This window comes from Tachyglossus aculeatus, chromosome 6 (assembly GCF_015852505.1).
Source record: "Tachyglossus aculeatus isolate mTacAcu1 chromosome 6, mTacAcu1.pri, whole genome shotgun sequence".
In the NCBI taxonomy this organism is placed as follows: domain Eukaryota; kingdom Metazoa; phylum Chordata; class Mammalia; order Monotremata; family Tachyglossidae; genus Tachyglossus; species Tachyglossus aculeatus.
The window spans coordinates 21,617,388-21,629,211 of NC_052071.1; the positions used below are offsets into that span (position 1 = coordinate 21,617,388).

At 44.6% G+C, this 11,824-nt stretch overlaps 1 protein-coding gene and 1 non-coding gene across 2 annotated transcripts; both read left to right on the top strand.

The window, feature by feature from the left end:
* The first annotated feature begins 4,389 nt into the window (after window positions 1-4,389).
* RPL39 (ribosomal protein L39) lies at window positions 4,390-10,453 on the top strand. Its single transcript, XM_038748208.1, has 3 exons — window positions 4,390-4,464; window positions 8,724-8,827; window positions 10,230-10,453. Exons 1-3 carry the CDS (start codon window positions 4,462-4,464, stop codon window positions 10,276-10,278), a joined length of 156 nt encoding a protein of 51 aa, XP_038604136.1. The 5' UTR covers window positions 4,390-4,461; the 3' UTR covers window positions 10,279-10,453.
* LOC119930316 lies at window positions 9,752-9,885 on the top strand. The gene has a single exon (XR_005451795.1). It is a non-coding gene; the product is annotated as a small nucleolar RNA SNORA69 (small nucleolar RNA).
* Window positions 10,454-11,824: the final 1,371 nt, after the last annotated feature.

Below are 11,824 nucleotides of genomic sequence, written 5' to 3' on the forward strand. Positions count from 1 at the left end.
AGCTACTGTGTTCAAAGACCACTGCGTTGCCCTTCCGGTCCGCGCAACTCTCTCGTATTGTATGAATTTTTTTTGTTTTGAACTCCATAACTGCCTCGGAGTGAGGTTTGATGCCACAAGAGAGTTGGAAACCGATGCTGAGAAACCTTACTACTGTTCACATTATCGTTGGTTAGATGAGAGTATTTAATCCTCCAACGGGCCCTTTAAAATCTGTCTTCAAACTGCTCTCTTTGAAGGCCACCAATGACCTTTTCTTCACTAAATGTAACAGACTCCGTCCTAATCATCGCCCTTAACCTCCGGGCTGGTTTTGGCTCTGGGGACCGTCCCCTACTCCCGGAAAAATTATCCGTGCTCTCCGCCCTCCCCTCCCCAACATCCACCTTGGCTCAAACTTTGTTGTTTTCCGGCTAACTTGCTCGCTGGCCCCATCAGGCTTATCCCACCTCGAGCCCCCTCCCTTTACACATATGGTATATTATTGTTCTCCGCATGAAATTAATCAAGGAAATCTTTCTGGAAGAGATGTAACCGCCCATTCATTACCCCCCTCCTGTCGCTTCACCGCATCAGCATCGCCAAACGCTTAGGTTACTTACTCCCGCAATTAAGATGGAGAAAGTCCCGTATACCACATTCAGTGGATTTGCGTTCTCACCAGAATCATCATCAATCGTATTTATTGAGCGCTTACTATGTGCAGAGCACTGTACTAAGCGCTTGGGAAGTACAAATTGGCAACATATAGAGACAGTCCCTACCCAACAGTGGGCTCACAATCTAAAAGGGGGAGACAGAGAACAAAACCAAACATACTAATCTAGTAGTTTCTTTAGAAACAGCAGAACCGCATTCACCGGCCCCATCTTTCCAACCAATCGAAGAGAATGGCTCCTGGTAAATAGAGGATCATCATCATCAATCATATTTATTGAGTGCTTACTGTGTACAGAGCACTGTACTAAGCGCTTGGGAAGTCCAAGTTGGCAACATATAGAGACAGTCCCTACCCAACAGTGGGCTCACAGTCTAAAAGGATCTGAGTCCTTTTGAAGTTCCAGCCAAATAAAACCCCAAAATCGATCAATCAGTCGTATTTATTGAGTGCTTACTGTGTGCACAGCACTGTACTAAGCGCTTGGGAAGTACAAGTCAGCACTTGTGAAAATGAATGAAAATGTGAAAGTGAGTTTGACTTACAGATGACGGGACGGATCGGAGAGGGTGGAGTTGTTCCCAAGTTTATATTTCAACCGCATTAAGGTAAATTTGGACTCTATGAGAAGCCGCATGGCTCAGTGGAAAGAGCCCGGGCTTTGGAGTCGGAGGTCATGGGTTCAAGTCCAGCTCCGCCAATTGTCAGCTGTGTGACTTCGGGCATGTCACTTCACTTCTCTGCGCTTGTTACCTCATCGGTAAAATGGGGATTATAATAATGATGGCGTTTATTAAGCACTTACTCTGTGCAAAGCACTGTTTTAAGCACTGGGGAGGCTACAAGGTGATCAGGTTGTCCCACGGGGGGCTCACGGTCTTCATCCCCATTTTACAGATGAGGTAACTGAGGCACAGAGTTGTGAAGTGACTCGCCCAAGATCACACAGCCGACAAGTGGCAGAGTCGGGATTAGAACCCATGACCTCTGACTCCCAAACCCGGGCTCTTTCCACCGAGGCACGCTGATTAAGACTGTGAACCCCCCCGTGGGACAACTTGATCACCTTGTAACCTCCCCAGCGCTTAGAACAGTGCCTTTGCATTGAAGCAGCATGGCTCAGTGGAAAGCGCATGGGCTTTGGAGTCAGAGGTCATGGGTTCAAATCCCAGCTCCACCACTTGGCAGCTGTGTGACTTTGGGCTAGTCACTTCACTTCTCTGGGCCTCAGTGACCTCATCTGTAAAATGGGGATGAAGACTGTGAGCCCCCCGTGGGACAACCTGATCACCTTGTAACCTCCCCAGCGCTTAGAACAGTGCCTTGCACATAGTAAGCGCTTAATAAACACCATTTTTATTATTATTATTATTATTGCACATAGTAAGCGCTTAACAGTTACCATTAAATAAAAAAGCTTAGCATGGGTCAGTGGAAAGAACACAGGCTTTGGAGTCAGAGGTCATGGGTTCAAATCCCAGCTCCGCCACTTGGCAGGTGTGTGACTTTGGGCAAGTCACTTCACTTCTCTGGGCCTCAGTGACCTCATCTGTAAAATGGGGATGAAGACTGTGAGCCCCACATGGGATAACCTGATCACCCTGTAACCTTCCCAGCACTTAGAACAGTGCTTTGCACATAGTAAGCGCTTAATAAATGCCATCATTATTATTAGTAGTAGTAGTAAGTGCTTAATAAATACAATTGATTGAATGAATAAATGCCATCATTATTATTAGTAGTAGTAAGTGCTTAATAAATACAATTGATTGAATGAATAAATGCCATCATTATTATTAGTAGTAGTATTAAGTGCTTAATAAATATAATTGATTGAATGAATAAATGCCATCATTATTATTATTAGTAGTAGTAGTAAGTGCTTAATAAATGCAATTGATTGAATGAATAAGTGCCATTATTATTAGTAGTAGTAATAGTAGTAGTAAGCGCTTAATAAATGTGAGTCCACTGTTGGGTAGGGACTGTTTCTATATGTTGCCAACTTGTACTTCCCAAGCGCTTTGTACAGTGCTCTGCACACAGTAAGTGCTCAAAAAATACTAATGAATGAATGAATAAATGTCATCATTAGTAGTAGTAGTAGTAGTAAGCGCTTAATAAATACAATTGATTGAATGAATAAATGCCATTATTATTAGTAGTAGTAGTAGTAAGCGCTTAATAAATATAATTGATTGAATGAATAAATGCCATTATTATTATTATTAGTAGTAGTAGTAGTAGTAAGTGCTTAATAAATGTGAGCCCACTGTTGGGTAGGGACCGTCTCCATATGTTGCCAACTTGTACTTCCCAAGCGCTTAGTCCAGTGCTCTGCACACAGTAAGCACTCAATAAATATGATTGAATGAATGAATAAATACAATTGATTGAATGAATAAATGTCATCATTAGTAGTAGTAGTAGTAGTAGTAGTAGTAGTAGTAGTAAGTGCTTAATAAATACAATTGAATGAATAAATGCCATCATTAGTAGTAGTAGTAAGCGCTTAATACAATTGAATAAATGCCATCATTATTATGATTAGTAGTAAGTGCTTAATAAATACAATTGATTGAATGAATAAATGCCATCATTATTATTAGTAGTAGTAGTACTAAGCACTTAGTAAATGTGAGCCCACTGTTGGGTAGGGACTGTATATGTTGCCAATTTGTACTTCCCAAGCGCTTAGTACGGTGCTCTGCACACAGTAAGCACTCAATAAATACGATTGAATGAATGAATACAATTCATTGAATGAATAAATGTCATCATTATTAGTAGTAGTAGTAAGCGCTTAATAAATACAATTGATTGAATGAATAAATGCCACCATTAGTAGTAGTAGTAGTAAGTGCTTAATCCTTCCCTTCCCCACAGCACCTGTATATATCATCATCATCATCAATCGTATTAAGCGCTTACTGTGTGCAGAGCACTGTACTGAGCGCTTGGGAAGTAGAAGTTGGCAACACATAGAGACAGTCCCTACCCAACAGTGGGCTCACAGTTTAAAAGGGGGAGACAGAGAACAAAACCAAACATATTAACAAAATAAAATAAATAGAATAGATATGTACAGGTAAAATAAATAGAGTAATAAATATGTACAAACATATATACATATATACAGGTGTTGGGAAGGGAAGGAGGTAAGATGGGGGGATGAGAGCGGAACATATGTTTGTACATATTTATTACTCTTTATTTTACTTGTACCTATCTATTCTATTTTGTTAGTATGTTTGGTTTTGTTCTCTGTCTCCCCCTTTTAGACTGTGAGCCCACTGTTGGGTAGGGGCCGTCTCTAGATGTTGCCAACTTGAACTTCCCAAGCGCTTAGTACAGTGCTCTGCACACAGTAAGCGCTCAATAAATACGATTGATTGATTGATTGATTGATTGATTGATTGATTAATAAAGGTGAGCCCGCTGTTAGGTAGGGACTGTCTCTAGATGTTGCCAACCTGTACTTCCCAAGCGCTTAGTCCGGTGCTCTGCCCACAGTAAGCGCTCAATAAATACGATTGAATGAATAAATACAATTGATTGAATGAATAAATGCTATTATTATTAAAAGGAATATAAAGGGCTACAGAGAGGGCTGAGTAGGGTTGTGCAGCCGCTGCAATGAGCGCGGAGGCCTCGGGAGGGGGCGCCCTCTGGTGGGCGAGAAGGCCGCTCCCTCCCCCGGAAGTCCCGCCCGGCGGGTAACCTTTGACCTCTGCCTCCGACTTCCGCTTTCTTTCCTTTCTCCGCCATCGGTTGTCGGGCTGCGTGCGGCCTGCTCCTTCGCCATGGTAAGGCCATCCGCCGCCATCCGCCGCCATCCGCCTCCCTCCGAGGGGAATCGCGTCCTCAAACCCCCGCCGGCGGCCCTCGGCATCTGAGGGAGGAGGATGGCCGGGAATTGCGGGGTTTGATGGGGGGGGGGAGGAAAGAGGAACCATTCCGTCACTTTCCATAATAATAATAATGATGGCGTTTATTAAGCGCTTACCATGTGCAAAGCAGAGTGGCTCAGTGGGAAGAGCCCGGGCTCGGAAGTCAGTGGTCATGGGTTCTAATCCTGCTCCGCCACCTCTGTGTGACTTTGGGCAAGTCACGTCACTTCTCTGGGCCTCAGTTCCCTCATCTGGAAAATGGGGATGAAGACTGGGAGCCCCCCGTGGGACCATCTGATCACCTTGTATCTCCCCCAGCGCTTACAACAGTGCTTTGCACATAGTAAGCTCTTAATAAATGCCATCATCATCATTCTTGTCCTGCTTTGGGCAAGTCACTTCACTTCTCTGGGCCTCAGTGACCTCATCTGGAAAATGGGGTTTAAGACTGAGCCCCCCCGGGACAACCTCTCCCCATCCCCCTCGCGTTACCTCCTCCTCCCCCCAGCACCTGTATATATGTTTGTACAGATTTATTACTCTATTTTACTTGTACATATTCTATTTATTTTGTTTTGTTAATATGTTTTGTTGTCTGTCTCCCCTTTCTAGATTGTGAGCCCGCTGTTGGGTAGGGACCGTCTCCAAATGTTGCCAACTTGGACTTCCCAGGCGCTTAGTACAGTGCTCTGCACACAGTAAGCGCTCAATATAAATACGATCAATCAATCAATCAATCGTATTTATTGAGCGCTTAGTATGTGCAGAGCACTGTACTAAGCGCTTGGGAAGTACAAATTGGCAACACATAGAGACAGTCCCTACCCAACAGTGGGCTCAGTCTAAAAGGGGGAGACAGAGAACAGAACCAAACATACCAACAAAATAAAATAAATAGGATAGAAATGTACAAGTAAAATAAATAAATAAATAGAGTAATAAATATGTACAACCATAAATACGAATGAATGAATGAATGAACCTGATCACCCTGTATCTTCCCCAGCGCTTAGAACAGTGCTTTGCACGTAGTAAGCGCTTAACAAATGCCGTTATTATGCCGTTATTATTAAAGCCCTGTTCTAAGCGCTGGGGGGTATACAAGGTGACCAGGTTGTCCCACGTGGGGCTCATAGTCTGACTCCCCATTTTAGAGGAGGGAACTGAGGCCCAGAGAAGTATATATGTTTGTACAAATTATTACCCTGTTTTACTTGTACATATTTATTCTATTTATTTTATTTTGTTAATATGTTTTGTTGTCAGTCTCCCCCCTTCTGGACTGTGAGCCCGCTGTTGGGGGGGACCGTCTCTAGATGTTGCCAACTTGGACTTCCCAAGCGCTTAGTACAGTGCTCTGCACACTGTAAGCGCTCAATAGAAATATGATTGAATGAATGAATGAACCTGATCACCCTGCATCCTCCCCAGCGCTTAGAACAGTGCATTGCACCAGTAAGTGCTTAACAAATGCCATTATTATTAAAGCCCTGTTCTAAGCGCTGGGGAGTATTCAAGGTGACCAGGTTGTCCCATGTGGGGCTCATGGTCTGAATCCCCATTTATAGGAGGGAACTGAGGCCCAGAGAAGTTAAGTGACTTGCCCAAAGTCACTCAGTTGAAAGAGCCCGGGCTTTGGAGTCAGGGGCCATGGGTTCAAATCCCGACTCCACCAGTTGTCAGCTGTGTGACTTAGGGCATGTCACTTAACTTCTCTGGGCTTCTGTTCCCTCATCTGTAAAATGGGGATGAAGACTGTGAGCCCCCGTGGGACAACCTGATCACCTTGTCACCTCCCCAGCGCTTAGAACAGTGCCTTGCACACAGTAAGCGCTTAATAAATGCCTTTAAAAAAATTGGGGGAGCCGGCATTTGAACCCATGACCTCTGACTCCCAAAGCCCTGGCTCTTTCCCCTGAGCCACACTGCTTCTCATCCACCCCCGAATCCCCGGCCTTGGGAAGGAGGCGGGCCGAGGCGGATTAACCCCGAGCTGGGGGAAAATAATAATAATTAAGCGCTTAGTATAGTGCTCTGCACACAGTAAGCGCTCAATAAATACGATTGATTGATTGATTGATGGAAAACGGAGCTCACAGGAGCCTGGTCTTGGCCCGCGGAGCTGGAGGGGAGGCCCAACGCCTAGGACTGCTTGTTGCTGCAGGGGAGGAGGCAATCATCTTGGGTTAAAAGCCGTAATTAGAATAATAATGCTGGTATTAGTTGAGCGCTTACTATGTGCCCGGCACTGTTCGAAGCGCTGGGCTAGATTAAGGGTAATTAGGTTGTCCCACATGGGTCTCACAATCCCGGCTCCGCTACATTTCTGCCGTATGACCTTGGGCAAATGGCTTAACTTTCCTGAGCCTCAGGTGCCTCATCTGTAAAATGAGGATTAATTGTTGTCTCCGTGGGACAACCTGATCACCTTGTATCCCGCCAGCGCTTAGAACAGTGCTTTGCACATAGTAAGCGCTTAACAAATGCCATCAGTATTATTATTATTAATCCCCATTTTGATTCCGGCAGTCATATTTGGGTTCTAATCTTAGCTCCGCCACTTGTCAACTGTGTGACCTTAGGCAGGGCACTTGACTTCCCTGGGCCTCAGTTCCCTCATCTGTAAAATGGGGGTGAAGACTGAGCCCCACGTGGGATAACTTGATTACCTTTATCTACCCCAGCATCATCAATCGTATTTATTGAGCGCTTACTGTGTGCAGAGCACTGTACTAAGCGCTTGGGAAGTACAAGTTGGCAACATATAGAGACAGTCCCTACCCAACAGTGGGCTTACCTGGCACATAGTAAGTGCTTAACAAATACCAACACTATTATTGTTATTGAGCTCTTACTGTGTGCAGAGCACTGTACTGAACGCTTGGGAAGTGCAAGTCAGCAACATGTACAGGCGGTTCCTACCTAACAACGGGCTGAGAGAATGCGTTACCAGTGTTGATCAATTTTTTTCCAAATTTACCTTGTAGATTAACTTTTTGGAAGAGGGAGGTGTTGAACTAGGACAACTTTGGTTACGGCATCCCCTGTTTTATTAGAGATATGGCCTGTAGGCTTCTCTGTGTGCTGAGCTCAGAGCTAGAATAAAGTATTCCATCAGGTGTAGCCTCTGTCCCTCACACTATAAAGGCTTAGAAGCGCATGGCATCGTGGATATTTCCCGGGCCGTGGAGTCAGAAGGTCATGGGTTCTAATCCTGACCCCGCTGCTTGTCTGCTGTGTGGCCTTGGGCAGGTAACTTAGCTTCTCTGTGCCTCCGTTACTTTATCTCTAAAATGGAGATTATTAAGACTGTGAGCCTTAAGACTGCGGGATTCACTCATTCGTTCAATCGTATATTACATATTTACTATTCTATTTATTTTGTTAATACGTTTTGTTTTGTTGTCTGTCTCCCCCTTCCAGACTGTGAGCCCGCTGTTGGGTAGGGACCGGCTCTATGTGTTCCCCCACCTTACCTCCTTCCCCTCCTCACAGCACCTGTATATATGTTTGTACGGATTTATCACTCTATTTATTTTACTTGTACATATTTATTCTACTTGTTGTATTCTGTTAATATGTTTTGTTGTCTGTCCTCCCCTTCTAGACTGTGAGCCCACTGTTGGGTAGGGGCCGTCTCTATATGTTGCCAACTTGTACTTCCCAAGCGCTTAGTACAGAGCTCTGCACACAGTAAGCGCTCAATAAATACGATTGAATGAATAAATATGATTGAATGAGCCTTATGCAGGACAGGGACTGTGTCCATCCCGATATGCTGTATCCACCCCAGTGCTTAGTGCAGTGCCTGGTATAAAGTAAGTGTTTAGCAAATACCATAATATTAGTTATTAAGAACAGGTCCGATATTCCTGTTTTGTATTTGAGGAAACAGGCCCTGGGGGGTTGATGAGTAGCCCACGGTCACAGGGCCGGGATTACTCGGGTCCCGAGACTGCTAGCCTCCCAGTTTTTCTCCCAGCCTGGGCTTCCTCTAGTGCCCTGCTCCAGTTTCTTGCTGTAAACCATTGGGCAGGGATTATCTCTCTTTACTGCTGTATTGTGCTTTCCCGATCGCTTAGTGCCATGCTCTGCGCACCGTAAGCACTCGGTCAATACGATTGAGCGAATGAATGAACTGTTTACTCTATTGTTACGGCATCTTACCCTCACAGTCGTCCCACAAGACATTCAGGATCAAGCGATTCCTTGCCAAGAAGCAGAAGCAGAATCGGCCTATCCCCCAGTGGATTCGCATGAAAACTGGCAATAAGATCAGGTAAGACCCAAAGGCTTCGCTTGGTGTGTGGTGATTTCTGTCCCCTCATCGGTCAGTCCCGCAAAACACTCTTCCCTGCTTTTACTGCTGGCTTTTCCTTGCAGAGTCATGTAGCGTGGAAGGGGAGAGTGAGGATTGAACCTCTGGCCTATTTTGCTGCTTTTGCTTGCGGGTGGCAGCCAGGGAGAGTAGCTTCACCGGCACTGCCATTCCCAAGCATCCTCTGCGTCCTCTTCCTCTCCCCACCTCTATTCACCTAAACACACAGAGAGTATGCGTGTGGTGGGTGAGGCTGAACCTTCGGGCCTGAAAGGCGCTTGTGCTTCCTAGTAGGAGGCCAAAAGTAGAGGAGTTCTGTGGCACAGTCGACGTCCCTGTCAATCCGTGTATATGTCGAGCAGTTACCGTCTGCAGTACACTTGTACCAAGCACTTGGGAGCCCACAGTAAAAAAAAAAAGAGTACGTGTCCTTGGGGGGACTGCCCACATTCATTCCCCACTTCAGTGTTAGCCCTTTCGTTTCCCCAACAGCAGTCTTCCACTATAGTGAGGTTTATAAACCTGATGGAGTGGTACCTCCAGGGTTACTCTTGAGAATCATAACCTCTGCAGAAGCTGTTGGCCGCTTGTGGCAAAACGTGTGGCCTAGTGGGTAGAGAATGGGTCTGGGAATCAGAAGGGCCTGGGTTTTAATTCCTACTAGTCTTCTGTGTGACCATGGGCAAATCACTTCTTCTATTTCTCAGTTCCCTCATCTGTAAAATGAGGATGAAGACTGAGCCCAATGTGGGACAAGGGACTGTGGCTGATAACAAAAAACCGACCTTATTAGAGCTGATTATCTGGTTGTTCGTGCCAATCAGCACGGTCTTGTAAACTGGTGGAGCACATTTTGACGGGAAAGCCAAGGAGGCGGTTCCTATTAAAGCAGGTTGCAATTACAGTGCTTCATTCTGTGGGAGTACTGCCATTACCCTGCTGAGAGTAAAGCTGTGTTAACTGTTGCTTTGGTCTTCACGTTCACCGAGGTGAAGCCCTCCAGTTTAACATGTACACAATATAAAATCGAGGACACTCTGGATCCTAAATTCTGCAAATTAGTTTTCCAGAAATAAAGGCGGTAATCCGATGTTAGCCTTTAATAAAATCAGAGGTGTGGGTGTTGATTTTTCTGGCATATTTATTTTGAAGGACAGAGCTGGAGTGTTCTAGCCACGGTAAGCAGCGGTTCCTCGGTGGTGTAATCATATGGTAAAATAAGTGCAGGCCACTTTGGATTGTGATTTAGTCGCACCAGGAAGAGATGCTCTGGATTGTGATTGCAAAATTAATAACGAATTAAACAGCAGTTAACGAAGCATTCAGTAACTTGAGTAATACCGGGCCTTTTTTCCTATTTTAGGTACAACTCCAAAAGGAGACACTGGAGAAGGACGAAGCTGGGCTTGTAAAGAAAAGCACATCTAATGGCACGCATATTTATCCTATCCCGAGTTTCATTTGTCTTTTGCAAGCATTTCACTAAAACGCAGATAGAAAATGTAGCTAGTAACGGAGGCGTTCTGGCTATCTTTTCAGGCATTGGCTGTATCAGATTGGGAAATAAATGTGTGTGATCTTTTGAAATGTTTTTGTATCAGCTTTATGCGCTAATGTTTGAAACAGATTTGTCGAAAGTGATGACTTTCAAGAAACATTTGGCCAGTTGATTAATGCCCATCTAGTCTCATTTGAATTTATGATCTCGGAGGGGCAGGGGAGGTGCTGTTGGTCCCAATATAGCGGTGCTTTATTTTGGTTGGGTTTGCATCAAACTGCTAACTTGCATTTGGATCCGTCGTTTGGTCTCATTTATCCCCAGGCAGAGATAGTAAAAGAAATAACCTAGTAATAGAAGTGGCAGGCAAAGGAAGACATGAAGAATATCCATAAAGCAGATTATCAGTGAGGATTTTTCCATTGAAAGGTTTGTATATGCCCCAGATTGGATCTTGTTCAAGGCAGGTGGTGTGGAGAGAATTGAGGAAAGATTTAAAGCTCATATTCAAGGAACTAGATGGATTTGTTAAGCCATAACTGCCCATTTGAGTCAGACTGTGGTCCATCCAACCCAGTATTCTGTCTTTGAGTGGTTGTACTCAAACAAGTTTTGCAACTAGTTGGGTTTGGTGCTCTTATGACCTGGACTAGCCTGACGTGATGTGAAGTAGCCACATTCTGGTGAACCAGTGATTGATCCAGCCCGGGATTCTCAAAAAGGCAATTCATTCATTCAATTGTATTTATTGAGGGCTTACCGTGTGCAGAGCACTGTACTAAGTGCTGGAGAAGTACAAATCGGCAACACATAGAGACAGTCCATACCCAACAACGGGCTCACAGTCTAGAAGGCTATTTGGGGAACTTTCCTCTCATAATTTGTCATCCCTCAATTTATCCAGATCTCAAACTGGTTTATACACACTTAACCTCTTGAGGTAGTGTTTTTCCTCTGGTTCCAGATGTGGGTAGACCAGGGTTTTATATAGGGGTGAAATTGTATTATGGGTGAGGGGGCTTTGTCTTTTCACTTGGTGCTTTACATTTCGATGGGGTTTATAACTGGTGTCCCTCGTAACTTTAGAGAGCAAATGAAAGTGGTCCAGAATCTTCCCAAGAATCATGACTGAAAAGTGTGGAGCCCAGTTTGATTTCTCTCAGGGTGCCCTTGGTCATCTTGAAGCTCATTTGTCCTACCTTTCTCCCCACTCAACTGAGGAGATTTTCCTGCAGTTTGTCCTCATCTGTTTGGCCTTTCACCATTTGGAAGAGGTTGATGCCAACAGGTAATTTTGAGGTTTCACTTTCAGAGTCTGTAAATGTTAAATATTTATTTGGATGATTCGGTTTAGATGGTTTGTGCGGATTGCTATTCTGGTATTTAAGCGCTTACTATGTGGCAAGGTCTGTTCTAAGTGCCGGGGTAGATACAAGCTAATTGGGTCGGGCCTAGAACCT

Bases quoted from the DNA above. Each gene is read 5' to 3' on its own strand.
- RPL39 (XM_038748208.1), top strand. The intron at 8,828-10,229 runs GTAAGACCCAAA...TTCCTATTTTAG, and splicing joins AAAACTGGCAATAAGATCAG to GTACAACTCCAAAAGGAGAC.